This window comes from Macaca fascicularis, chromosome 10 (assembly GCF_037993035.2).
Source record: "Macaca fascicularis isolate 582-1 chromosome 10, T2T-MFA8v1.1".
In the NCBI taxonomy this organism is placed as follows: domain Eukaryota; kingdom Metazoa; phylum Chordata; class Mammalia; order Primates; family Cercopithecidae; genus Macaca; species Macaca fascicularis.
This window is the reverse complement of record NC_088384.1, coordinates 119,542,358-119,570,222: the sequence shown is the minus strand read 5'-3', so window position 1 is coordinate 119,570,222 and position 27,865 is coordinate 119,542,358. Positions and strand designations below refer to the sequence as shown.

Here is a 27,865-nt window from a genome sequence, read left to right as displayed (position 1 = left end):
CTCTGCTTCAGACCGCATGGTCCTGGGTGCTTCTGAAACACGGCCGTGGTCCTTCCCGCGGCAGGTCTCGGGAGCACCACCCTGTGCCCCGCCTTCCCTGCCCTGGACAACGTTCCCGGCGGCGCAGCAGAGGCCGCTGCTGGCGAGTCGGAAGGCAGACCTACGGGGACTGTGCCTGCCCAGGCTGGAGGACTCAGGCTGCCTGGATGTGGGGGTCTCCAGCGAGCTGGAGGGGGGCTACAGGGGGCCATGCCGGCCTCCCCACATCCAGGGGGTGTTCATGGGGGAGATGACTGGGTCCGGGCCGAGGGAAGCCATGTGGGTGTCCGCCGTGAATTGAACCTGGAGTGGCTCGGTCACCCTCTTGCTCTTGGCTGAATGGAGCTTGCCCAAGGCCCCGGGTCCTGGAGGCACTTTGCACACAGGACGGGCTTGACACGAGGTCCACTCAGGTTTGTGTCTTTCCACAAGGTCAGACTTTCACTGATGCTGTTTCAATCACAGACGCCACGAGCTACGTGGAGTTCCCAAGCAGGCAGGTTCTCCCTAGAGCTTCTGGGTCACACTGCGGTCACGGCCACTCCACGCCGGTCAGTGCTGCAGGCCGTACACTGCCGTGTGCTCACCCGGTCAGGTTCCACGTTCCACCCAAAGTCAGGTTTAACATCATGAGGAAAAAGACACAGGACAGAGGGTTAATACCAGCCCAGAGGCCTGGCCTGGGCTGCTGCAGGCAGCTGTGAGATGGCGGTGAAGACAGAGGCCTCCAGGGAGAACTGAGCACGGCAGACGGGCTTGTGTGTCCTTATCTGGTTGGACTTGGGCTCTATTTTTTTTATTTGTTTCTTTTTTTTTTTTTTTGAGACAGAGTCTTGCTCTATCACCCAGGCTGGAGTGCAGTGGCGTGGTCTTGGCTCACTGCAGCCTCTACCTCCTGGGTTCAAGCGATTCTTCTGCCTCCCGAGTAGCTGGGATTACAGGCACGTGCTACCACGCCTGGCTAATTTTTGTATTTTTAGTAGAGATGGAATTTCACCATATTGGCCAGGCTGGTCTTGAACTCCTGACATCAAGTGATCTGCCCACCTCGGCCTCCTCCCAAAGTGCTGGGATTACAGACGTGAGCCGCCATGCCCGGCCAGTTTTTCTTGTTTTTTTGCTTTTTGGTTCTTAAACAGAACATCTTTTCCTTCTCGGTAGAGTGCCCTGTGAGACAAAATGGAGTCTTTTTCTAAGATGGAGTTAGTTATGCCAAGGGCTCTGTGCACAGGCCTGCCCTCCCCTGCTTCCGAGTCCCCACAGCCCTGGCTCCACAGACGCTGCTCTGCCAGCTCTCACCTGGGCACCCGCCACTCTTTTTTTTTTTTGAGACGGAGTCTCGCTCTGTTGCCCAGGCTGGAGTGCGGTGGCCGGATCTCAGCTCACTGCAAGCTCCACCTCCCGGGTTCCCGCCATTCTCCTGCCTCAGCCTCCCGAGTAGCTGGGACTACAGGCGCCGCCACCTCGCCCGGCTAGTTTTTCGTATTTTTTAGTAGAGACGGGGTTTCACCGTGTTAGCCAGGATGGTCTCGATCTCCTGACCTCGTGATCCGCCCGTCTCGGCCTCCCAAAGTGCTGGGATTACAGGCTTGAGCCACCGCGCCCGGCCGGCACCTGCCACTCTTGTTCAACCTTGACCCCACCTGACCCCACCATGACCCTGTGTGACCTCTGGGCTAGGGATCCCCTGGCTTCCCCCACCTCCCCAGCCGTCTTCTCAGTCTCTGCCCCCAGGGGTGACTGCAGCGCCCAGTGCTGCCTCAGGGAGTCCTGACCCTTGCCTGGGGCACCCATGGCCTCCCACACCTCTGGTAGCCCCGGGTCCCGGGAGCGGGGCCCGGCATCAGTGCTGCCTTATTCCTGGAAGCCTGAAGCCACCTGGCGAGGGAGATCCAGCCCTGACCCCATGTGTGGTGGTCTTGCTGGGCCTCTGCGGCCGTGCTCATCCCGCATGTGTGCTGGGCCTGTGACCTCTGCGGCCACGCTCGTCTGGCATGTGTGCTGGGCCTGTGACCTCTGGAAGGGGCCGTGCTCGTCCGGCGTGTGTGTTGGGCCTGTGACCTCTGCTGGGCCTCTGTGGCCACGCTTGTCCGGCGTGTGTGCTGGGCGCCCCGGCCCAGCGTCTCGGTCCAGCGCCCCCGCCCAGCACCCCTGCCCAGCGTCCCGGCCCAGTGTCTTGGCCCGGTGCCCCCGCCCAGCAACCCGGCCCAGCGTCTCAGCCCTGCAGGTCCGGGCATCCAAGGACTATTTCCTCTGTGGGAATGGGGAGAGGGGAGCCGGGACAGTGCCCCAGAACCCAGGCTGGACTGCAGCACTGCTTCGGGGACAGAGGGCAGGAGATCCTGAGTGTGGGGACTCTCCTACCTGGATGTGGGCGCCGGGGAAGGGCTCGGGTTTGAGACATAGGAGGGCCCCGCCGGCTCCGTGGCAGCCGTGCGGTGCCGCCGGGTGTGCAAGGTGATGGCGAGTGTGAAGACAGCACAGGGCACGGACACGGGGAAGCGGCTGCTCTGTGGCTCTGTCCCCGCCGCTCCTGATTCTGAGCACGGTTGGAACGAGAGGCAGCAACACGGTCGAGGGGACCACGCGCCGCCTCCTTTATGGCTGTGACCAAGGACTTGGATGTTGGACACGTCCCCTTCACATCCCAGAACACCTGCGAAAAATGTAAACGGGACAAAGCGTTTGCTTCCCGCGAAGTGGGTTTCTCTCTGGTGTGTGTCCGGCGACTTCAGCACGCCGGAGCTGGCTTTCCTGCCACAGCGGCAGCTTGAGGCTCTGGGTGGCACAGCTTTGCTCCCAGGAAGAGCTGGGAGATCTGCTGTGTCTCTACTACGTGGGTGGCCACAAGCCGGGTTCCCGCGGCAGGGTCTTGGGGGGTGGCGGGCTCCTCCCGTCTGCAGCTTTCTGGGGTGGGCAAGGGAGCAAGCGTAGCAGAGCCGCTTGTATCAGAGGAGGATGCAGGGCTGAGGAGAAGTCATGCATTTGGGCCAAGCATGGTGGCTCACACCTGTAATCCCAGCCCTTTGGGGGGCCGAGGCGGGAGGATTACTTGAGCCCAGGCGTTCGAGACCAGCCCGGCCAATATGATGAAACCCCATCTCCACTAAAAAATACAAAAATTAGCCTGGTTTGGTGGCACATGCCTGTAATCCCAGCTCCCCTGGAGGCTGAGGCAGGAGAATCGCTTGAACCTGGGAGGCGGAGCTCGCAGTGAGCCGAGATCGCGCCATTTCACTCCAGCCTGCGTGACAAGTGAAGCTCTATCTCAAAACAAAACAAAACAAACAAAAAACATGCATTTGGGGGAATTTTGGTGGGGCATGAACTTGAGCGTCTGAGGGGAAGTTGAAGAAGGATCAGTGAGTGAGGTAATCGCGTGGGACGTGGATGGGAAGAGCAATCACGGTGGAAGTCACTGGTGGGAGGAGGCACCTGCAACCCAGGAGGAAGGAGACACTGAGCCTCCTGGCAGCCAGGACGAGGCTGGAAAGGTGGTGATCCCAGGAGCTCTTGTTGCTTGGCTCCGGATTTAACTGGCAGAGAAGCCCTCTGCGTTGGGGTCTGGAGGAGGTGGCTGAGAGCGAGGAGCAGGGAAGGTTGATCCGGTGCCTTCTGCCCCAGGGGTTTTGCTTGTTCCTGTGTTTGCAGCCGTCGATGGGTGGGCCTTGCTGTTCCCATTTGACTCAGAGTTTTGGAGATGTTGCCGAAGGATGAGGCTACCAGGCTGAAACCCGACAGAGGGGGCAGGGCCAGAGTGGAGAGGGGGTGCATCCTGGAGGAGGCAGCTGCGCACGGTGCCACTGTGGAGTTTGGGGTCCCGGGAGGTGGCTGTGGGGGTGCCCTCTGGCCCGAGTGGACTCTGGTGGGGCGGGTGGGGAGTGGGGTCCTGCGTTCTGGAGACGCAGCCATGCTGGTGCCCTGCTGTGGCCTGGCTGAGCACGCGCTCCCTGCCCCCAGGTTCCTCCTGGTGTTCTCCTGCCTCGTGCTGTCTGTGTTTTCCACCATCAAGGAGTATGAGAAGAGCTCGGAGGGGGCCCTCTACATCCTGGTGAGCCCCGCGAGAGGGTGGGGGCTGGAGGGGCCCAGGAAGGAGCCAGAGCTGCTGGGCATCTGTCCCTCATTCCTGTTACTACAGGGCCTCTGATGCCCCCAACCCTGGCTTCCTGTGAAGGCCTCCCCCACCCCCACCACCGATGCCTCTCCCCTGCCCTGCTGCCTCCAGCCCCGTCCCAGCCCCCGCAGCCCCAGCTCCGGCCATGTCTTTGTGCTCTGTCAGCTCCCACCTGCCCCCAGCCCCACAGCCCTGGCTGTGCCCCAGCCCCACCCTGGCTGTAACTCAGCCCTCACCTCACCCCTCATGGTGACCTCACAGTGGCTGACAGCCCCGCCTCCATCACCCCACCCTGGGCAGGTCCACTCTCCCTCCTTCCCTCCCTTTCCCTCCCCACGTTATCTATCTCTGGAGCCAGAGCTGTGGGGTGTCCCCAGCAGACGGCAGACGTGGGCGTCGGGGTGGGGGCTGTGACGCTTGCAGCAACCCTGTGCCAGGGCAGGGTGGGCACCATGGCAACGGGAGTGCAGTTCCTGTGTCGCTGTTGGTAACGGGGTAGGGGGCCCTCGAGGAGACTGATCCCCATCCGAATGCACCCCCCTCTACTGCCCGCCCTGCCCCTCTGTCCTGGGGCTGCCCAAAGTCTGGGTGGAGGCTGTGACCCCCTTTGTAGTTACCTGGGGCCTTCCCTCAGCTCAGCCCTGCTGTGCACCCCCCAACTCAGACAGGGCAGGCCCCCCACTGGCTCAGACAGGGTCCCCCAGTTCAGACAGGACCCCTCAGTTCAGACAGGCCCCCCAGCTCAGACAGGCCCCCCAGCTCAGACAGGGCCCACACAGCTCAGACAGGCCCCCCAGCTCAGACAGGCCCCCCAGCTCAGACAGGCCCCCCAGCTCAGACAGGGCCCACACAGCTCAGACAGGCCCCCCAGCTCAGACAGGGCCCCCCAGCTCAGACAGGCCCCCCAGCTCAGACAGGGCCCCCAGCTCAGACAGGGCCCCCCAGTGCAGACAGGCCCCCCAGCTCAGACAGGGCCCACACAGCTCAGACAGGCCCCCCAGCTCAGACAGGCCCCCCCTGTTCAGACAGGGCCCCCCAGCTCAGACAGGCTCCCCAGCTCAGACAGGGCCCCCAGCTCAGACAGGGCCCACACAGCTCAGACAGGCCCCCCAGCTCAGACAGGGCCCCCCAGCTCAGACAGGCCCCCCAGCTCAGACAGGCCCCCCAGCTCAGACAGGGCCCCCAGCTCAGACAGGGCCCCCCAGTGCAGACAGGGCCTCCCAGCTCAGACAGGGCCCCCCAGTGCAGACAGGGCCTCCCAGCTCAGACAGGGCCCCCCAGTGCAGACAGGGCCTCCCAGCTCAGACAGGGCCCACACAGCTCAGACAGGCCCCCCAGCTCAGACAGGCCCCCCCTGTTCAGACAGGGCCCCCCAGCTCAGACAGGCTCCCCAGCTCAGACAGGGCCCCCAGCTCAGACAGGGCCCACACAGCTCAGACAGGCCCCCCAGCTCAGACAGGGCCCACACAGCTCAGACAGGCCCCCCAGCTCAGACAGGGCACCCCAGTGCAGACAGGGCCCCCCAGCTCAGACAGGCCCCCCAGCTCAGACAGGGCCCCCAGCTCAGACAGGGCCCCCCATCTCAGACAGGCCCCCCAGCTCAGACAGGGCCCCCAGCTCAGACAGGGCCCCCCAGCTCAGACAGGGCCCCCCAGCTCAGACAGGCCCTCCCCCGTTCAGACAGGGTGCCCCAGCTCAGACAGGGCCCCCCAGCTCAGACAGGCCCCCCCGTTCAGACAGGGTCCCCTAGCTCAGATAGAGCCCCCAGCGCAGACAGGGAGATGGGGAGGGTGGCCCCATGGTGTTCGTGCTCAGCTGTGTTCCCGGATGCACGGTCTCCAGAGGGCCTAAACCTTGCTGCCCAGAGGCTAGAGAGGGATGGGGGCCCTGTGTGGGTCAGTCCAAGCTTGCAGTTTCCTTTGGGAGCCTCCTGTCCTGCGGCTTGGTCCTTGGGCCAGAACTGCCCCTGTGGGGGGCCAGGCTGGGCCCCCAGGGCCTCCCCCGTGTCTCGAGGTGGCCTCAGCTTTCCTCCCCTGCAGGAAATCGTGACTATCGTGGTGTTTGGCGTGGAGTACTTCGTGCGGATCTGGGCCGCAGGCTGCTGCTGCCGGTACCGTGGCTGGAGGGGACGGCTCAAGTTTGCCCGGAAGCCGTTCTGTGTGATTGGTGAGGCCTGGTGGGGGCGGCATTGCTGGAATCGGGGCCAGGGACCCAGGGACAGACTCAGCACTGGGGGGAGCTGGGGCTAGGTCTACGTGGGCCAGAGAGGCTGGGCAGGACTGGCTCCTTCTGGAAGTTTCGTCTCACCTGCTGACTTGGAGTCAGAGCCTGTGGTTAACCCGGCCTAAATGTCAGGAAGAGGGATGTTGTGCCGGGCTGCCCGTCCCGGGCCCTGCAGGCAGGTGGATGATAGTCATGTCCTTCCTGGGCCCCGACAGAGCCCACACCAGGTGCTGGGCATACACCTTCCCGCCCCTCTGCACAGCCTCCTGGAACCTGGGGTGGGGGTTTCTCCACGTGGGTGCAGGGGGCGGCCCACCAGCTCACCAGTCTATGCCCGCTTTGTAGACATCATGGTGCTCATCGCCTCCATTGCGGTGCTGGCCGCCGGCTCCCAGGGCAATGTCTTTGCCACATCCGCGCTGCGGAGCCTGCGCTTCCTGCAGATTCTACGGATGATCCGCATGGACCGGCGGGGAGGCACCTGGAAGCTACTGGGCTCTGTGGTCTATGCCCACAGCAAGGTGAGTCATGGCGCCGAGGCTGGCGATGGGCGCCCCCAGCCAGCAAGGGTCCTGGCCCAGACTGGGCCCCACCACTGCCTGGGGTTTGCTCCGGGAGCCCTGGCTGGAGGGATGGAGGTCAGTGGTGGCTCTGGCTGGAGCCCATCAGGTGTGAACGAGCCTCCCTCCCCTTTCTTCTCTGCTTCTTCCCATGGCTTGGTCCATCTTTGTCGTCTGTCTCCAGAAAGCTGCTTTTTCGAAAGGCCAGGCCAGGCCGTTTCGGCCCCTGCCACCCCCACCTTCCTGCCGCGAACCCTTGGCTCTGTGGCTGGGCGTCTTCTTTCCTGGGTTTTTAGTGCCTGGATCAATATATCGCACTAGTCACCTGCCTGGTGGTTGTTTAAGCTGCGGCTTGTGGCGGCTGCTGGCCGGGGAACCCACGGGGTGGCTGTAGGCACACATGCTGAGTTCCAGGGGCCCCAGGCCCCCCAGTGACCGAGACCCCATCCTGCCAGACCGTGCTGTCTGTCTGTCCACCCTGCTCACGGGACCCCCTCCTGCCAGACCGTGCTGTCTGTCTGTCCACCCTGCTCACGGGTGGGCTCATTTGCTCAAACGGCCCTTCCCCATTTTCTTCCCTCTTGAGCCCTGCCAGGGTGGTGGTTTTGGCTGCAGAACAGGCAGGGGTCAGCCCCCAGTGGCCCCCTTCCTTCCCTGGATGCTGTGGGGGTTGAATGCTGACTGCAGTTTTCACCTTTTTCACATCTGTGCCTGGAGGCTCAGGGAGATTGGGGGAGGGTCTCAACAGTCCCAAGATTCTCCAGCCCTGCTGGCCGCAGGATAGACGCTGCTGACCCTGGAGGAAGTGGTGGGCCGGCCATGCGAGCCGCTGTTGCCCAGGCCAGGAAGCACAGGGGAAGGGGCTGCTGTAGCTAAGATGGTGAAGCCAGTGGCCCCTGCAGGTTCCCCTGTGCCAGCCCTGCCACCAGCTCTGGCGTGGAGCCTCTACTGGCCTCAGAAGGGTCCAGCCCCCATATCCCTGGAGACAGAGCCCAAAGTGGGATGGCTGGCGAGGCTGCAGTGCTCCTGGAGGCAGGTGGCGGGTGGGGATGGTAGTGGTGGTGATGGTGGTGTTGGTGGTGATGGTGGTGATGGTGGTGGTGGTGATGATGATGGTGATGGTGGTGGTGATGATGATGGCGATGGTGGTGGTGGTGATGGCGATGGTGGTGGTGGTGGTGATGGTGGCGGTGGTGATGGCGGTGGTGGTGGTGGTGGCGGTGGTGATGGTGGTGGAGGTGGTGATGGCAGTGATGGCGGTGATGGCGGTGGTGGTGGTGGCAGTGGTGGTGGTGGCGGTGGTGGTGGCGGTGGTGATGGCGGTGGTGATGGTGATGGTGATGGTGGTGGTGGTGGTGGTGGTGGCAGTGATGGTGGTGGTGGCGATGGTGGTGGTGGTGGTGATGGTGGTGGTGATAGTGATGGTGGTGATGGTGATGGCGGAGGTGGGGATGGCGGTGGTGGTGGTGGTGGTGGTGGTGGCAGTGGTGATAGTGATGGTGGTGGTGATGGTGATGGTGGTGGTGGTGGCGGTGGTGATGGCGGTGGTGGTGGTGGTGGCGGTGGTGATGGTGGTGGAGGTGGTGATGGCGGTGATGGCGGTGGTGGTGGTGGTGGCAGTGGTGGTGGTGGTGGCAGTGGTGGTGGTGGCGGTGGTGGTGGTGGTGGTGGTGGTGATGGTGATGGTGATGGTGGTGGTGGTGCTGGTGGTGGTGGCAGTGATGGTGGTGGTGGCGATGGTGGTGGTGGTGGTGATGGTGGTGGTGATAGTGATGGTGGTGATGGTGATGGCGGAGGTGGGGATGGCGGTGGTGGTGGTGGTGGTGGTGGTGGCAGTGGTGATAGTGATGGTGGTGGTGATGGTGATGGTGGTGGTGGTGGCGGTGGTGATGGTGGTGATGGTGGTGGCGGTGGTGATGGTGGTGGCGGTGGCGGTGGTGGCGATGGTGGTGGTGGTGGTGATGGTGGTGGTGGTGGTGGTGGTAGTGGTGATGGTGGTGGTGGTGGTGATGGTGGTGGTGATGGCGGCGGCGGTGGTGGCGGCGGTGGTGGTGGCGGTGGCGGTGGCGATGGTGGTGGTGATGGTGGTGGTGGTGGTGGTGATGGCGGTGGCGGTGGTGGCGGCGGCGGCGGTGGCGGCGGTGATGGTGGTGGCGGTGGCGGTGGTGGCGGTGGTGGTGGTGGTGGCGGTGATGGCGGTGGTGGCGATGGTGGTGGTGATGGTGGTGGTGGTGGTGGTGGTGGTGATGGTGGTGGTGATGGTAGTGGTGGTGGTGGTGGTAGTGGTGATGGTGATGGTGATGGCGGCGGCGGTGATGGCGGCGGCGGTGGTGGCGGTGGCGGTGGTGGCGGCGGCGATGGTGGCGGCGGCGGTGGTGGCAGCGGTGGCGGTGGTGGCGGTGATGGCGGCGGTGGTGATGGTGGTGGTGGTGGTGGTGATGGTGGTGGTGATGGTGGTGATGGTGGTGGTGGTGGTGGTGATGATGGTAGTGATGGTGATGTGATGGTGGTGATGATGGTGGTACCTTCTACCTCTCAGGAGCTGGTCACCGCCTGGTACATCGGCTTCCTCTGTCTCATCCTGGCCTCGTTCCTGGTGTACTTGGCAGAGAAGGGGGAGAACGACCACTTTGACACCTACGCAGATGCACTCTGGTGGGGCCTGGTGAGTTGTGGTCATTGTGGCTTTCCCTTTCCCTGCTGTCCCACCTGCCCACCAACTGAGGACGTGCCCTTGTCACTGTGCTGGGACCAGACTGTCGCTGGCTGAGCCGGCTCCATACATCTCTTTGGGGCCACCTGCTGGCCGCCCGTGGTCATGATGGCTCGTGGTTGAGGCGGGGTGGCGGTTGCCACGCTGGCGGGGGAGCAGGTGGGGAGGGCTGGGCCCCATGGGGCCTGAGCTCAGCTGTGGTGGGCATCATCCTTCCTCCTGAGTGATCCTACACCTGCTCTGTGTCCTGATCGTTGGGGGAAGGGGGAGAAGCGGCATCTCTAGGAGATCTGTCCTGGGCAACCCTGGTCCAGGGACCAACCCCATGACCTGGTGGCTGTGGGGGTGGGTGAGTGGGAGGCTTTGCCCTCTGTGCCCATGGCTGGCTGCCACTGTCCTGGGCCTTCCTGTTCCTGGCCCCCACCCCTGGCCCTGCCCCTCAGGGTGAGAGAGGAGAGAATTTGAAGGGCAGCCGATCCTCTGGCCCCAGCTCAGCCTCCAGCCTGTCTGTCCAGGGTGGTCTGGAGCCTGTGGGTCTGTGGCCCCTCTACTGGTCACCCCCTCCCTGGCCTCCCTGCTGCCGGGACCCCAGCCCACTTTCTTGGCCACCTGTCCCTGTGCTGTGGCCGGGCTTCTCTCGGAGCAAGTCACCCCTGTCGAGAGGGTTCCTGGAAGCCTTCTGAAGGACCCCCTGGAGTGGGGTGGACGTGGGATCTCCGAGGCTCTGTGTTTTTGGAGACCAGGTGGCTCTGCAGGCCCCACTCTGATCAGGTCTGAACAGATCTGGGCCCTGGGCTCATCCTCACCTGGGGCCACAGACACCCTCAGGCTGGTGGTGTGCAGGGGCGGGGTCTGTGGTCTTCTCGGAGGCTGAGACCAGACCCCAGGCCCAGCCCCGCACACGCTGGCTGAGTGGGCTCAGCCCTGCGGGAAAGGTGTGGGCAGCTCCACCTGGTGCCTAAGCTGGATGCAGCTGATCTGAAGTTATTAATTTCATGAGACCCAGGCACTGTCTTCCCAGGCAGGGCTTGGGTGGGGGTTGAGAGCTGAGCGTGCCCCGGGGCCCAGGCTGTGGACCAGGCAGACGACCTGGCTCTGGTTCAGGCCCCACCGTAGGGTCAGCGTGAGGCCCAGGGCATCCTGAGCTGTGACTGCCGGGCCCTCGGGCTTTCAGTGGGGACAAGCCCATCCCCCAGGTCTTTTGTGGGCAAGTTTTCTTATCTTTACGATTGAATTGGGGTTTTTATTTGGGTGTTTTTTCTGAGTAATGCTTGTGTATATTTTTAAATGTCAGACAGTTCCTAAGCCTTATGGTGAGAATACAGCCCCGCTCTGTGGTCACGGTGCCCTCCCCGCTGGGTCCCTCTGCCGTGGCTGCGGCTGCGGCTGCTTCTGTGTTTTTCTTTGGGGTTTACCTGATTAGTCTTAAACAGCAAATAGAGATGCTGGTATTTCTGATTCAAACACACTAACTGTGTGCTTCCTACTGGGATAGGATGAGCTCTACCCCCAATTTCCCTTTCTTGCAGCCTTTGGGGGTCCTCACCAGTGTGGGGGGAATCCCGCCCTCACCTCCCCGGCAGGCCAGGGCCCATCTGCCAGGTCTCCAGCTTCCTTTCCCTTGAGTTGGCGCCTACTTTGAAGGAGCAGGTCGGATGGCAGCTGGGAACATTTCAGGGGCAGAAATTTTCGGAGAGCTGTGTGTGACAGTGTCCCATCCATGTGACCCCCCTGGGGAGGGTGGAGGGCCTGGCCCCCTTTCACAGACCTGGCCCTCAGTGGGACCCGGGCTTGGAAGCTGCTCTGGGATTCTCTGGCTTCTTTCGACTCCCCTGTCCCCCACAACATTCTAGCTAGGGTCCATGTCTCGCTGCCCCGCCCATCTCTCTGCCATCTCTCTCTCTCTCTTTTTTTTTTTTTTTTTTGAGGCAGGATCTTCCTCTATCATCCAGGCTGGAGTGCAGTGGTGCAGTCAAAGCTCACTGCAGACTCAACCTCCCGGGCTCAAGTGATTCTCCTGCCTCACCCTCCTGAGTGGCTGGGATTACAGGTGTGCACCACCACACCTGGCTAATTTTTGTATTTTTAGTAGAGACAGGGTTTCACCATGTTGGCCAGGCTGGTCTTGAACTCCTGGGCTAAAGCGATCCACCGGCCTTGGCCTCCCAAAGTGCTGGGATTACAGGTGTGAGCCACCGTGCCAGGCCCATACCTCTCTGTCTCTATGTCTGCCTCTGTCTCTCTATCTCTCTGTCTCTCTATCTATCTCTCTGTCTCCATCTCTCTGTCTCTATCTCCGTCTCAGTCCCCATCCTCTCCCTCTTGGTTTTCTGCCTTCCCCCTCAGCCCTTGCTGTCATGTGGTTGAGTTGAGAATGTCAATAGTCACTGTTTCATGTCTTCCAAAACATGCCTCTTGGCCGGGCGCGGTGGCTCACGCCTGTAATCCCAGCACTTTGGGAGGTCAAGGCGGGCGGATCACGAGGTCAGGAGATCGAGACCATCCTGGCCAACACGGTGAAACCCCATCTCTACTAAAAATACAAAAAATTAGCCAGGCGTGGTGGTGGGCACCTGTAGTCCCAGCTAGTTGGGAGGCTGAGGCAGGAGAATGGCATGAACCCGGGAGGCGGAGCTTGCAGTGAGCCGAGATCTCGCCACTGCACTCCAGCCTGGGGGACAGAGCGAGACTCTGTCTCAAAATAAAAAAACAAAAAACAAACCAAAAAAAAAAAAAAGCCTCCTTTGGTAAAGAAATTGTGTAGAGGGCTGAGGTCCTGGCTTGGTCTCCCCAGGAGAGGTTTCTGGGTCCAGGCCTCGCCCAACCTCCCGCCCACTCCATGTGGCAGCCTCCTTCCCAGAGCCTTCTGTGTACTCCGCATGGTGGCGGCAGCCGAGGCCCCCAAGTGCAGGTGGTACTTCGCGCCAGGCCGCGGCTTCCTTCAGTGTGGAGCGGGTGCGGCCCAGCCGGCCCACCCTGTCCTCAGACCACACAGCGGCGTCCTCAGAGCCTGGGGTAAACTCCCCGGGGTGGGGCTGCGGGTCCTGGGGAGAGGTCTCCCCTTCCCGGCCCCGCTATCTGTGCTCAGGCCTCGACCCCTCCCTCTGTTTGTCTAAGACCCTGCCCTCCCAGGGCCTGTCCCGGGCCCACCTTCTCGTCGAAGCCAGAGTGGCCTCTGTGCGGTTGTCCTGAGCCCCCTGGCTTGTGGTGCATGCGGTTCTGGCAAGGGGGGGTGGGCTGCGGCCCCCACATGTCCAGCACTGAGTGCAGGGCACCTGCCCCGCCTTCCTCGGCCCCGGCACGGGCGTCTCTTGTCAGAGCTGCTTGGAGACGTGTCCGTCCTTTACTTTCCCTCACCCAAGCTCTGAGCTGGGGGCTCCTGGGCTCTCTGGGACCCCTGGGGAGGCCCAACCTGGCCCGACCGCCCCCTTGCCCACCACCCCTAGAGAAACTCTAAACACAACCTCTGGGGTCCCTGCTCCAGGAGCAGCCACCCCGCCATGGCCCGGTGGGGACCACTCCCCCGCCTCTCATCATGGCCTCCTCCCGCCCACCCCCTCCTCTGGCCTCAGCTCAGGTCAGGCTCAGCGAGCCCCCTGCACGCCCCGCCTGTTCCTCTGGGTCCCTCTCGGCACTCCCTCCTCCCCAGCTGCGCTCTCCACCCGGCGGGGATGGGCGAGGGCTGCCGTCCTAGCCGAGCCTCGTGGGAGTCACGTCACTGGGCCTCTGGTTCTCGATGTGAGATGGGGACACAGCCTTTGGCTGGACCCTGCTTCTGGCCTGTAGGGGAAGAGGAGAGAGGGCTCTGGGGATGAAGGGCGGCCGACCCCAACCCTGGCCTCACTGGGCCCCTGTGTGGGTGGTGACATGGGAGTGGTACCACATCTGTCCCAGCCCAAGCCCTGAGCCACCTGCGGGCGTCTAGCCTGCCCTCAGGGGTGTGAGCAGGCCCTTCATGTGACCGGAGCCTGCGGTCCCACAGATCACGCTGACCACCATTGGCTACGGGGACAAGTACCCACAGACCTGGAACGGCAGGCTCCTGGCGGCAACCTTCACCCTCATCGGTGTCTCCTTCTTCGCGCTTCCTGCAGTAAGTCCAGCTGCCCTGCCTGCCTTGGAGGGGGACGAGGTCTTGTAGGCTCCCCAGGTGACCACAGGCCCCTGGGCACAGTTCCCTGGGTGGGACCTGGGGCAGGAGCGGCTCCCAGCAGGTCCACAGCCCCCAGGAGCTGGAGGTGGCAGCTCAGGGTCAGAGGCCTTGTTCCCTGAGGACTGGAGTGGGGGGTTCCCCAGCCCTAGCAGGAGCATGCCCAGGGCTGTGGCTGTAGCTTCAGGGGCTCTGTTAGTCACTGGTGGCCCCTCTTAGTCTGAGTGGGGCCCAGCAGGACGTCCTTGTGACCAGGGGCAGGGCGGCTGGTGACACAGCTCCCTCGTGGGTCTCCACGCAGTGAGGCCCACCCAGTTCAGAGGAAGGTGGAGGGGCCCTGCCAACCTTTGTTGCCCCAGGGCAGGGCAGGGCAGCTGGTGCACGGCGAGAGGCTGGCCCCGGTGGTTCCTTCACTGTGTGCCCTTCAAGATGGGTATGCAGACTCTTCCGGGTGGAAGGGAAGGAGAGGCCACCCTGAGTTCAGTGTGGGCCCTGCCATGTCTCCTGCAAGCCAGTGGGTTCTTTCCTCTTGGTGCTGATGGATTGTGGGGACGCGGGTCCCCGGATGCAGTCTGACCCTGATGAAGGTGGGGGAGGTATGGATCAGTGGAGACGGGTCTGACCCTGATGAAGGTGGGGGAGGTATGGATCAGTGGAGACGGGTCTGACCCTGATGAAGGTGGGAGACATGGGTTCCCGGGGCGTGGTCTGACCCTGATGAATTGGGGTGTGGGGGTCCCTGGGATGTGGCCTGACCCTGACAAATTGCAGGGCATCTTGGGGTCTGGCTTTGCCCTGAAGGTTCAGGAGCAGCACCGGCAGAAGCACTTTGAGAAGAGGCGGAACCCGGCTGCAGGCTTGATCCAGGTGAGTCCCCTGGGGACCAGCGCAGCCCTCGTCCTGGTCCCACCTTGTCCAGGAGTAGAGGCCGCCAGGGCCTTGGCATTGCCCTATCTGCGGATGGGGCCACAGCCCTCACCCTCTGCGGGAATGTGTGGAAGGAGCCAGGATGCGAGTGTGTGTGTTGAGAAATGGCTCCGACCCCTGAGGCTGCACAGGGTGGTTTGTGTGAAGATGCTGCTGGGGTGGCCCTTGCGTTGTGTGGGCGCTGGGGCCCAGCCATCAGGTCCTCTCCACCGCACCCTGGGAGGCGAGCGCACCCATTCGGAAGCTGCAGGGCTGAGGCTCCCAGAGCCCACATGCTGCAGAGTCAGTGCCTGACCCCGTCTGCCCCCTGATGCTGGCTGTAGGCCCCGATGATGCCTGCCCGGACCCCACCCAGCCCCGTCCCACCATTTGGGGGTAGGTAGGGTGCAGTGACCACTCTGGCATCCACAAGTAATTCCTGAGCCACCTTGAAAATATGGACAGACAATGGCTGGGCACAGTGGCTCACGCCTGTAATCCCAGCACTTTGGGAGGCCGAGGTGGTAAGATCACGAGATCAGGAAATCAAGACCATCCTGGCCAACATGGTGAACCCCGTCTCTCCTAAAAATACAAAAATTAGCCGGGTGTGGTGGCGTGCACCTGTAGTCCCAGCTACTCAGGAGGCTGAAGCAGGAGAATCGCTTGAACCAGGGAGGCGGAGGTTGCAGTGAGCGGAGATCACGCCACAGTACTCCAACTGGCAACAGAGTGAGACTCCATCTCAAAAAAATAAAAAATAATAAAAAAAGAAAATATGGACAGACAGCAGGACCCCCTTGGGACCAGCCATTCTTACAGTTCCTCCCCAAAGTCTTCCATCCACTGGACCCTCAGAACTGACCAGGTCCCTGCCAGCTGGATGTGGCTATAGGCTCTCTCCTGTCTCAGACAGCAGATCTTGAGATGGAGATAAGCCTGGGTTACACCAGGTGGGCCCTAAATGCAATGACATGCATCCTTATAAGAAGGAGATTTGACACAGAGGAGGGGAAAGCAGTGTGACCAGACGCAGAGACTGGAGACATGGCCACAAGCCATGGAGTGTCGGTGGCAACAGCAGGGGATGTGCCTCTCGTGGTCTTGGAGAAATTCTGGGCCCAGCCCACCTTAAGGTGTGTATTTATCTTCCACTATAAAAACTACAAACAGCCATTTATTTTCATGCAAAAGATTATAAAGAAGAACAAAAATGCCCCCAACTCTCACTCCACTATTGATGGTTTAAAAAATGACCACGTACATGTGGTGAAAAGGTTAAAACAGTGCCAGAAAAGGCAGCACCTGAGCACCCAGGGTCCCGTGCGCCCTGCTCCCCTCGAAGGTCACTCTTAACAGCAGCTGGTGCACATTTCCAGAGCACCATTGGGCCTCTCCACAGGCACACCTCAGAGGTCCTGCAGCCATGGTTCCAGACCACTGCAATAGATATAACGGCAATAAAGTGAGTCACACGAATTTCGTGGTTTCCCAGTGCATGTGGAAGTTATGTTTACAGGCCGGGCACCGTGGCTCCCACCTGTCATCCCAGCACTTTGGGAGGCCGAGGTGGGCAGATCTCTTGAGGTCAGGAGTTCGAGACCAGCCTGGCCAACATGGTGAAACCCCATCTCTACTAAAAATATAAAAAAATTAGCCAGGCATGGTGGCTCATGCCTGTAATCCCAGCTACTGAGGAGGCTGAGGCAGCAGAATTGCTTGAACCCGGGAGACGGAGGTTGCAGTGAGCCAAGATCGCGCCATTGCACTCCAGCCTGGGCAACAGCGTGAGACTCCGTCTCAAAAAAAAAAGTTATGTTTACACCATGCTGTAGCCTGAGTGTGCAGTAGCATTATGTCTAAAAACCAGTAAAACACTGCACGTACCTTCACTTACAAATACTTAATTGCTAAAATATACTAACAATCACCTGAGCCTTCCGCGAGTTGTAATCTTTGTGCCAGCAGAGGGTCTCACCTCGATGCCGGCGGCCACTGCTGATGAGGTGGGGCTGCTGAAGGCTGGGGTGGTTGTGGCGATTTCTTAAAATAAGGCAAGAATGAGGTTTGCCGCATCGATTCACTCTTCCTTTCACGAAAGATTTCTCTGTGGCATGCGATGCTGTTGGATAGCATTTTACCCACAGTGGAACTGCTTTCAGCCTCGCAGTCAGTCCTCCCAGACACTGCCACTGCTTTACCAACTAAGTTTATTTAATGTTCTGAATCCTTCTTGTCATTTCAACACTGTTCACAGCATCTTCACCTGGAGTAGATTCTGTCGACAAAAAAAAAAAAAAAACCAGAAAAAATACCTCCAAACGTGTCCAATGTGTTTGGGAATTAGAAGAAAGGATTATAACCAGAGATGAACCACTGTGGCCGGAGGGTGGGGAGCTCTCATCCAGAGATGAACCCGTGTGGCAGGCTGCCCGTGTGCCGGAGGGGGAGGGGCAGGGAAGCTCTCCCGGGCTGAGAAGTTCACATAAGCTGCTTGGAAACAGAGTTCACTGGCTCTGGAGGCTGAAAACCAGAGTTGGCGTCCGTTCACTGGTGGAGATGCCGCTGCTGGGCCAGCGTTCCTCCTACAGCATCTCGTCTGGATTGCTGCAGTCCTGACAAGGAATTCCTTGTGGGGTGCGCCGCCATACCTGGCTAATTTTTTTTTTTTTTTTTAAAGGAGAGGCAGCGTTTTGCCATGTTTCCCAGGCTGGTCTTGAACTCCTGGGCTCAGACAATCCACCTGCCTCAGCCTCCAAGGTGCGGCGAGCCGCGGCGCCTGGCCAGGGTGGCTGACGTGTTAACCAATGGGAAACCAAGCTTAGGATGTGTGGAAACTGGGCCCCCTACTGGGAGGAATGTAACGATGCGGCCACCCGGGAAAGCAGTTTGTTATTTCTCAGAAAGTTCGGAAACGTGGGGTTAACCCGTAGCCCAGCCGTTCTACAGACCTTCAACCAACACGTGCACACAAATGTCACAGCAGCACCACTCATAGGAACCAAAAAGTGGACACAGCTGAAACGTCTATTAATGGATGAACGGAATATGATTTATCCATATGATCCTCCCATGAGGAGGAGCGGGCGCTGCCCCTTGCTACGACGAGGATGGGCCCCGGGGATGTCACGCTCAGCGGAGGGAGCCGGACAGGGAAGGCCGTGCAGCTTGCGATGTCCTTGGCAGGAAACGCCCGGGGCGGGGAAGTCCGTGGAGCCCCGTACACCCTGGCGGTGGCCAGGGCCTGGGGGACCAGGGAACCAGGAGTGCCTGCTGGACGTGGGGGGTAGTAGGGGGTTTCTTTGGGGGCGACGAAGAAGTGTGGAGTTAGATAGGGGCAGTGGTCACGCAGCACTGCGTGTGCAGGTGCCACTGAAGCGCACACTTTAAAATGGCTAAAATGGTGAACTTTAGGATATGTCTATTTCAGCACCGCAAAACAAAACAAAACAAAGGCATAGAGAATGGAAATCCAGCCAGGCAAGGTTCAGTCTAACCCACAGGCTCATGCCCCGAGCCAGGCTGAGTCCCCGCCCTGGGAGGATGGAGGTTGGGGTCCCTGGCCCTACCCATACCCCCAGTGCCTTAGGTTGCCCAGGGCCCAACAGGGAGGGCAGGAAGGTTAACACCCAGGACAGGTGATAACCGCCAGGGGCCAGGCGAGAGTCATGGAAAGGAAAGAACGCAGCCTCCCTGCGAACTATCTGAGGGCCCCGAGTCAAGCCCTGACCGCTCCCCTCCTTCAGGCCCCACCGTCTGACACGCGGTCTTGCCTGTCTGTCCGGCAGGGGGTAAACTGAGGCTGTGGGGCTGATGCAGCACTGGGGCCCAGCCCGCTGGCCCAGAGTCCTGAGTGCCGGGCTGACAGCATGGGAGTCCCAGGTCCTCTCTGCCCCATTCCCTCCATGCCTGGCCCTCCTGGGCGCACCCCTCACCACCTGCCCCTTGACAACCGCCTCGTCTCTCCCTCCGCAGTCGGCCTGGAGATTCTACGCCACCAACCTCTCGCGCACAGACCTGCACTCCACGTGGCAGTACTACGAGCGCACGGTCACCGTGCCCATGTACAGGTACCGCCGCCGGGCACCTGCCACCACGCATCTGTTTCGTTTTTTGTTTTCCATTTGTTCTTAAACCCCACTTTTTGTTGTTCATTATTTTGATTGTTTTTTTTCTTTAAAATGTATGTATTTTTCACAAAGGAGTTCTGTGTGTGGTTTATTTCAAGGCGTTGATTCTGCCCTTTGTGTTAGAGCTGCGGCTTTCTTTTCACTTTCATTTCCTCCCCCGTTGCTTTATCGTCCTGGCCATGGGTCATGCTGTGTTGTGTGCGTTGCAAGGACGCTCCCCAGGAAGCTTGACAGCTCTCCCCGGGCTGCTCTGGACCAGCAGCTCGAGGTGCCCAGGCTTCATGAGTGGAACCAGCACTGTGACCCCATCCCCCAGCAAGGACCTAGGGCTCCTGCGTGGGGGGCAGGAAAGTAACCCCGGCTCACAGTGAGGCTTTCGGACCAGGAGACTCAAATTATCCTGAGGGTCCCAGGTGTCCCCCAACAGGACAGAGCACACAGACAACCTTGGAGCCCCTCAGGCAGCAGAGAAGGGGGCCTAAAAAGTGCCAGTCGAGGCAGTGCCAGCAGGTCCTGTGAGCCTGTGTGGTCGGAGGGCAGCTTTCCCGTGTTTTTTTGTTTTACAAAAGGGCAGGTGGCAGCCAGTTGGGATTTTCGGTGCCTAGCTCTTGCTTAAATTAAGGTCTGAGATGAGGAGTTCTGAGGGCCTTTCTCCTGGTCCACGTGGGCCTGACCCCTCCAGTCCGTCTATGTGGGCACCACCCTGCCCGCCCGCCCGCCCTCTGCTCTGACGTGGGGAACTGAGCCCAGGGACTTCCCAGCTCAGGCGCCCTCCTCACCTGCTGCTAGGGGGTTTCTGTTCCCTGGAGCCTTGTGTGGGGCCTTCCCTGTGGGTGGAGCCTTCCCTGAGGGTGGGGCCTTCCCTGTGGGTGGGGCCTTCCCTGTGGGTGGAGCCTTCCCTGAGGGTGGGGCCTTCCCTGTGGGTGGGGCCTTCCCTGTGGGTGGAGCCTTCCCTGAGGGTGGGGCCTTCCCTGTGGGTGGAGCCTTCCCAGAGGGTGGGGCCTCCCTTCCCTGAGGGTGGAGCCTTTCCTGTGGGTGGAGCCTTCCTTCCTTGTGGGTGGGGCCTTCCTTCCCTGAGGGTGGAGCCTTCCCTGAGAGTGGGGTCTTCCCAGAGGGTGGAGCCTTCCTTCCTTGGGGGTGGGGCCTTCCCTGAAGGTGGAGCCTTCCTGAGGGTGGGGCCTTCCCTGAGGGTGGAGCCTTCCCTGTGGGTGGGGCCTTCCCTGTGGGTGGGAACTTCCCTGAGGGTGGAGCCTTCCCTGAGGGTGGGGCCTTCCCTGTGGGTGGGAACTTCCCTGAGGGTGGAGCTTTCCCTGAGGGTGGAGTCATCCCTGTGTGTGGAGTCTTCCCTGAGCCTGGAGCCTTCCCTGAGGGTGGAGCCTTCCTTCCCTGAGGGTGGAGCTTTCCCTGTGAGTGGGGCCTTCCCTGTAGGTGGGAACTTCCCTGAGCCTGGAGCCTTCCCTGTGGGTGGGGTCTTCCTTCCCTGTGGGTGGGGTCTTCCTTCCCTGTGGGTGGGGCCTTCCCTGAGGGTGGAGCTTTCCCTGTGGGTGGAGCCTTCCCTGAGAGCAGAGCCTTCCCTGAGGGTGGGGCAGGTGCACAGTGTGGATGGGACTTCTAGGCTGGGGTGGGGCCCAGGATTCTTCTTGAGGATCCTGAGTTGGCAAGGGTGGACAGACCCTTGGCCATCCTCAGCTGCTACCTGCCTTTTCAGGGTGTCACTTGGGAGGAGGGTGCCAGAGCCCTTGGTGGTCCTTGATGTTTGCAGTTGCCCTCCGGGGTCTGCCCCGACCCCTCCCTCAGCACCATCCCCCCTGCACCTCCTGGAAGCCTGACCTTAGGAGCCTGGCACTGCCCGTCTTTCCTGGGAATGTTGGCCATGCCCCTGTTTCTGCAAAGCGGCCTCTCTCAGCCCAGGGCGGGGACAGAAGCAGCCCTTGTGCTAATTTTCTTTGTTCTATTGTTTCCCCTACTTTCCTCGACTATTTGTTTCATTTTCTTTTTCTTATCCCGTTCTTTTTGAAATTTTCCGTTCTTTTCCCTTTGTGTGTGTGGAAACACTTGAAAGTTCGCAAACTCAAACCTACGGGGCCTCCAGGTAGGAAATGCATGGACAGAAGCCCTGTGTGTGTGTGTGGTTCTCATTCTGTGTCTGGAACTGTGACCAGGCAAGCCCCCGGAGCCCCACAGCCCACCCAGTCTGTAGAGTGACCACTGTCCCTGCCCACCGAGCATCCCTGCACCCCTGCCCTGCGTGGCCCCATGCTGGGCGGCCCGATCACCCTGGGCCCTCCCCTGCCTGGAGCCCACATGCCAACCCTGCCCTCCCTGGAGCCCATGTGTCAACCCTGCCCTCCCCAGGCCCATCCACCCTTCTCACCATGTCCCTGCCCCCAGCCGCTGCTTCCTGTTGCCGGCCTGCCTGTGTCCCCTGTGGTCTTGTCCTGTCCTGCTTCCGGCCTGGCTCCCCTCATGCCTCCATCCCCACCCCACGGGCCCCATCTGTGAGCAGAGCAGGAATGGTGGATGGGGGGCTTCCCCCACCCTGGCACTGGGCACCCATCTGGGGCCAAAGGTGCTCCCAGGCCAGGACCCCCAGGCCGGCCATGGTCCTTGTCCCACCGTGGCTCACGGGGTGGCCTCTGCGGGCAGCTCACCTCAGGGGTCTGCTTCAGGGTCTTCTGCCCTGGACTCAAGTTTCTCCTGAGTCTTGCCCTGGTGTGACAGGGGAACCCCAAGGCTCTGGGCCGTCCCACCCCTGTGCGTTCCCCACTGCTGAGAGCGGGAAAAAGGGCTGTTTGTTCAAACTGGAGGGCAGTGAGCCGCTATGGGAAGCCTCACCCGCATACAGCACGAAGGGCCCTCCCTGTCGGGTGGGCAAGCTTGTGCTCTGTGACGGCACCGCCCTGCAGAGCCTGGGGCCAGCCGCTCCCCACATGGACTGGGAGGGCTTCCTGCACAGAAGCCCTTGATGACTCCTCCAGGGGCCAGTCACCCATCCTGGAGGAGAGACCTGGCCACCCTTCCTGGGAACTGTTAGAATGTTGACTCTCCATTCCCAGAAGGGAAGTGGGTGCGATGCTGGGCAGTGGTGGGTCCCCGGCACCTCTGCCCCCGACATGCTCAGCCATAAGACATCTCCAATGTCTGCAGAGGCCCTGACGCCCCTGGGGCCAGGTGGCTGGCGCTGAAGCCGGCTGCCCCCTCCCCAGCCTCTGCTCTCTCCCAGGGCCGCCCCCTCCCCTTGTTGCGCCCTCGTCCCACAGCCCTGTCCTGCCCTGGCCACGCTGCCCACCTGTCTGCCCTGGCGCTGCTGCTTTGTGTGTTCGAGGCATGGCCTCCTGTGTGGCTCTGAGGGCTGACGTGTGTGTCTCTCATCTGGGCCTGTGTGCGTGTGGGTCCCGCCAAGGAGAGGTGGGGAGCCACCTGTGGCCCCCAGACAGACTCCAGCCAACCTGGGCTCTGCTGCGCCCACAACACCAGCTCACCAGTCGCCTGGGTTCCTGCTCTGATCTGGACAGCGGACTGCCCTCTGGAGGGAGGGGGCTCACAGGAGCCCCACTCCTGCCAGCATTTTGGGGGCCACCTCTGGGGCTGCAGAGGGAACAAAGAGGCCGTGGACGGGATGGCGGGGCCTAGGAGCAGAGGCTGAGGAGGCGGAGGGGTGGGTCAGGGAGCCGGGTGGGGCAGAGGCTCCCGAGGAGGGCATCTCTTTCTAAAGCTAGCTGGAATACTCTGAGGGCACGGGCGGTGAGGAGCAGGCGGAGTGAGGTGGGGGGGAGTGGTGGGGGGGGTGAAGAGGGGGACGTCCTACCCAGACGTGGGGAGGCGCCTGCACGCTCACCTGGGGGGCTTCAGGGGACCCGGACCTGGTCCTGCTGGTGGCTGTGGGCGGCAGGGCAGGAAGATGGGGGTGGGTATGACCAGGACTGGGAAGGGGGCTCGGAGCAGAGCTGGGCATCTGGGCCTGATGAGCCTGGGCTCATCCTATAGACTCCAGAATAAGGTTCCCTTTGCCAAGCAAAATCCTTTTCTGTATCCCCACCTCCCAACTCCTCCAGCTTTGGCAGAGAAAGTGGCTGTGTAGAGAGAGGCCGGGGCCCTAAATATATTCAGGTGCTGTCCTTCTGGGATGTTCAGGGATTAGAAGGGGGGCAGGGAGTAGGGCCTCCCCCGACCTGCGCGCCCTCCTCCACCTGCTCCAGGCTGCAGCGTTGGGGCTGCATGGGTGGCCTGTTCCCTCCTCCGTCCTCTCTGCTGTCCCTGCTGGTTGACAAGGCCCCAGGCACAGCCAGAGAACGAAGGTGGCTCCTGGGACTGCCCAGGAGAGGTGGGCCTGAGCCCAGGACCCAGTGGGCAGCTGCCTGAAAGCCTGACCACATCACACGCTGCCGGGTGTCTGGCACCGCAGGCGTCGGCCGGTGGAGCTGTGCAAGCTGAGGGAGGTGTCCCAGGACTCGGGCGGGTGAGACGCTCACTCCCCTCTCCTCTCCCCCAGACTCATCCCCCCGTTGAATCAGCTGGAGCTGCTGAGGAACCTCAAGAGTAAATCTGGACTTGCTTTCAGGTCAGCCAGGGAGCTCCCGGTGGGGCGGGTGGGCGTTTCAGTCCTCTGGGGGCCCCGGCTGCCCACAGAAGACTCGCCCCGGACAGTGCCCTGGGGCCTCCAGGGAGCTGGGATGCACAGGGACGCTGGACTTGGTGATGGTGGTGCTTTCTCTTTCCGTGTCTGCTGACCTGGTCTGGACTCCCATCCCCAGACGGGCAGCTGGTCTGGGGGACGGGCAGAGAGGGAGGGGCAAAGGTTGACGTGGGACCCAGGTGTGTGGGTCGTATGACACGAAGTGTCCCGGCCCTGCGGACCCCCGGCCCTGCATCCTCCCGAGGGCCTGGTGGTGACTCAGGCACCGGCGGCACCTGCTGCCTCTCCTTCCGGCCCAAAGCCCACGGCTGTCAGAGTGCCGGGCGCCGAGGTAGGTTGCAGAAGGGCCTGCTGAGCGGGAGACGTGGACCACGCATTCACCTGCCAGGCCTGCCCAGGCCCAGGGCCGTGCTCATGCAGTTCCGTGTCGGAAAGCCCTTGATGGGGCAGGAGCTTCTGGTGGGTTGGATGCTGGTCTCTGCCTCCTGGAGACACCTTTCTGTCCTGGAACCTGTCAGGACAATCTCAGATCATCCTGGATTTTCGGGGCGGGCCGAGTCCAGCGATGAGTGATCTTACAAGGAGAGGGAGATGGGGAAACACATGGAGGAGACAGCCAACTAGGATGGAGAGGGACTAAAGTGATGTGGCCACCAGCCGAAGGCTGCCTGGAGCCACAGAAGCTGGAAGAGGCAGAAAGGAGCGTTCCCCGGAGCTGCTGGAGGGAGCAGGCCCCGCCCGCCTGCCCGTCCGCCCGCCTGCCCGTCCGCCCGCCCGCCCGTCCGCCCGCCCGCCCGTCCGCCCGCCCGCCCGCCGCTTGGTTTTGGACTCTGGCCTCTGGGACGGTGAAAGAACAAAAGTCCGTTGTACACTCCAGCGGCACTTAGTTACAGGAGCTGTAGCACGTGAATCCAGACTTTAATCCCGGGAGCCGCGTGCTGCTGTGCTAAACACCTACAAGTGTGGGCGCGACTTCAGAACTGCGTGACGCGGGGGCTTGTTTCCTGGAATCACAGGTCCACGCGTGGAGGATTTCAGCCCCAGCGTGCTTCACACCCAGAGTCACACACACCTGATTTAAATGATTCTGATGACTTTATTATTTTATTTATTATTTTTGTTTGAGATGGAGTCTCGCTCTGTCACCCAGGCTGGAGTGCGGTGGTGCGATCTCGGCTCACTGCAACCTCTGCCTCCCGGGTTCAAGCGATTCTCCTGCCTCAGCTTCCTGAGTAGCTGGGATTACAGATACCTGCTACCACACCCGGCTAATTTTTGTTATTTTTGGTGGAGATGGGGTTTCACCATGTTGGTTGGCCAGGCCGGTCTCAAGTTCCTGATCTCAAGGGCTCTGCCTGTCTCGGCCTCCCACAGTGCTGGGATTAAAGGCGGGAGCCACCGTGCCCGGCCTCTGATGACTTTAGATGATGAAATTTGGGACTTTTTGAACTGATGGGATTTAGATGAGATTTTGGACATATTTTGAGGTGCAGGCTGGAAGAAACTGAGGTGTCCTGAAGAGATGGTGGGGCTCAGGAGGAAGTGGGGATGCAGCTATTGGAAGCTGGAGGGAAGGCTGTCCTTGTGTTGTTGGTGGCAGAGAATCCGCAAGGCTGTGCACTGCTGTCGGGCAGAGGCAGAATTTTTAAGTGATGAACTGGGATATTGAGCCAAGAAGATTTCCAAGCAAAGTGTGGAAGGTGCAGCCTAATTTGTTTCTGCTGCTCATAGTAAAGTGAGAGAGGAAAGAGGGAGATTTGGAATGGCACCTGGCCGATCCGCCAAAAGACTATAAAAAAGAAAAAAAAGAAGAAGAAGAAAGCATTCAGGGCAGAACTGCTGTAAGAAACCAGAACGTGAAGGTTTGGGAGGTGCTCAGCCTGTCCAGCTTGCAAAGGGTCTTAAATTAGGAGATTCACTGTTGGCAAAGCCTGCTTTGGCGAGAAGCCCACAGGTGTGGCCAGACAGCCTCATAAGGTGCCAGGTGTGCGGCCGCAGCCTCCAGCGTCTCTACAGAGGCGTGAAGATGGAGCTATCTGGGAAGGACGTGCAGGGCGGCCTCTTGTCTAACGGCATCACGCCCTGTGACATATTCAGGAGGCCCTGGAGGTTTTGGGGAGTTTCATACCAGCATAAACTAGATGGGCAGAGACAGCGTCAGACGAAGGTAAGAAGGCATCGAACTTCCGGGAGTCTGCAGGCAGGAAACAGGCCAGTGGCGTCCTCAGCTGTGAACACAAGCTGCCCTTCAGGAAACGGAGAGCGACGCCGAGGCTCCCGCAGAGGCCGGTGGGGCCGAGAGCCCCCAAGGAGCGTCCCCAGAGCTGTGCCACGTGGAGTTTGCCCACTGTGGTGGCCGGTGGCCCCTCTGTCATTCTCCCTTTCTGAGTGGGAAGGGCGGTCCTGCCGTTGATGTGGTTTTTTTTTTTTTGAGACAGAGTCTCGCTCTATCGCCCAGGCTGGAGTGCAGTGGCCGGATCTCAGCTCACTGCAAGCTCTGCCTCCCGGGCTCATGCCATTCTCCTGCCTCAGCCTCCCAAGTAGCTGGGACTACAGGCGCCGCCACCTCGCCCGGCTAGTTTTTTGTATTTTTTAGTAGAGACGAGGTTTCACCGTGTTCGCCAGGATGGTCTCAATCTCCCCACCTCGTGATCCGCCCGTCTCGGCCTCCCAAAGTGCTGGGATTACAGGCGTGAGCCACCGCGCCCAGCCTCTGCCGTTGATGTTTTAAGCAGATGACTTGTTTTGTAGATTCACAGGTGCGTGCACGGAGGACTTTAGCCCCAGGTTGGTGCACACCCACAGTCTCACACACACCTGATTTAAGTGATTGCCATGACTTTAGATGATGGGATTTGGGACTTTTTGAATGGATGGGATTTCTTTTTCTGTTTTTTTTTTTCTCCGAGACGGAGTCTCCCTGTGTCACTCAGGCTGGAGTGCAATGGCACGATCACGGCTCACTGCAACTTCTGCCTCCTGGGTTCAAGTGATTCTCCTCCCTCAACCTCCCGAGTCCCTGGGATTACAGACGCCCGCCACCACACCCAGCTAAGTTTTGTATTTTTAGTAGAGATGGGGTTTCACCATATTGGTCAGGCTGGTCTCGAACTCCTGACCTCAGGTGATCTGCCTGTCTCGGCCTCCCAAAGTGCTGGGATTGCAGGTGTGAGCCACCACGCCCGGCCAACAAATGGGAGTTCGATGAGGTTTTGGACGCAGATTCCGTGCTGCAGAGGGTGGAGACTTTGGGGGATCTTGGGAGGGGTGAGTGTATTCTGGACATAAGACGGCCATGAATTTTGGGGGGTTGGGGGAATGCAGTGGGTTGAATGCTGGTCTCCAAAATGTCCCAGAATGTGCAAATGTGACCTTATTTGGGAAGAGGGTCCTTGCAGCTATAACTGAGTTTGGGATCTTGAGATGAGATCACCCTGGATCATCCCAATGGGCCCTATCCCGGTGACAGCTGTCCTTACAGAGGTAGAGGAGGGGAAGACACAGAGACATGGAGAGTGCCATGGAGAGACAGAGGCAGAGACGGAGTGGTGCAGCCACAAGCCAAGGACACCTGGGCCACCGGGAGCTGCAGGAGGCGATGAGGGACCCTCCCCGAGAGCACGGAGGCGATGAGGGACCCTCCCTGAGAGCACGGCAACACGGTCCCTGCCACATGAAGTATTTGGAAGTGCACCAAAGAACCTGCTTGTAACACGGCGTACCAGCTGGGGCACCAGCCCAGGTGTTTGGACGAGATCGCTGGGGCCTCCCCATGGATGAGCCGAATCACAATCCACCGATCTCTACTCAATCTGCAATGCCTTTACCAGCAGAAACAGCCCCAAGTGAGACGCCGGAAGGCCCAGACAGCTTTGCCTGCAGGGCGAGGCCGGGACAGTTGGTTGGTGGCACAAACCCTGGGCTCACTGACTGTGGCGCAATGGAGCCACCCCGGAGAGTCGTGCGGAAGAGAATCATTCCATTGGGATAAGCGTGGGAAAAAGAGTCGGAGCAGCTCAGTCTGTCTCGAAAATTGATTGTAAACTAAACTCCCTTGCGGAGCTTTCTTCAGCAAACATGTCCTTTTTGGAACTTTATTAATATTGGTGTGGTTCTGGTTAAAATGAGTGTCCGTGAATGTGGGGGGTAGTGACCCCCAGGTCAGAAGAGCAGAAGCCCCCGGCGGAGTCCCTCTTTCCTCTCAGAGCTGCTGCCATGGGCCCTGGGGTGCCCGTTCCTGGGGCCGTGGGCTCTCTGGGGTGGGTGAGCCAGCTCCACCCCTGCCCAGCCTTCTCTGAGACCCCCCTCCCCTGCAGCCCCTGGCCCATGGGACTGTGGGGGGCTGGGCTGGTTAGGGGACCCTCAAGGGTGCTGAGCGGGCGGCCACTAACTCT

The 27,865-nt window shown here is 60.7% G+C and overlaps 1 protein-coding gene across 22 annotated transcripts in view; it reads left to right on the top strand.

Annotated features, from left to right (window-relative positions):
- Nucleotides 1-27,865, top strand: part of KCNQ2 (potassium voltage-gated channel subfamily Q member 2) — a 71,592-nt gene that overhangs the window by 20,209 nt on the left and 23,518 nt on the right. For 14 of the 22 annotated variants that reach the window (XM_045364139.3, XM_074005689.1, XM_074005693.1 and 11 more), the window contains exons 2-10: nucleotides 4,000-4,090; nucleotides 6,193-6,319; nucleotides 6,722-6,897; nucleotides 9,476-9,601; nucleotides 13,632-13,742; nucleotides 14,571-14,666; nucleotides 18,681-18,775; nucleotides 20,898-20,927; nucleotides 23,328-23,396. In XM_045364139.3, coding sequence (XP_045220074.1) covers nucleotides 4,000-4,090; nucleotides 6,193-6,319; nucleotides 6,722-6,897; nucleotides 9,476-9,601; nucleotides 13,632-13,742; nucleotides 14,571-14,666; nucleotides 18,681-18,775; nucleotides 20,898-20,927; nucleotides 23,328-23,396 — 921 coding nt within the window. Of the gene's footprint in view, nucleotides 1-3,254; nucleotides 3,411-3,999; nucleotides 4,091-6,192; nucleotides 6,320-6,721; nucleotides 6,898-9,475; nucleotides 9,602-13,631; nucleotides 13,743-14,570; nucleotides 14,667-18,680; nucleotides 18,776-20,897; nucleotides 20,928-23,327; nucleotides 23,397-27,865 lie in introns of those variants that run through there. The other 8 variants (XM_045364138.3, XM_074005692.1, XM_074005688.1 and 5 more) reach the window with 2 other exon arrangements.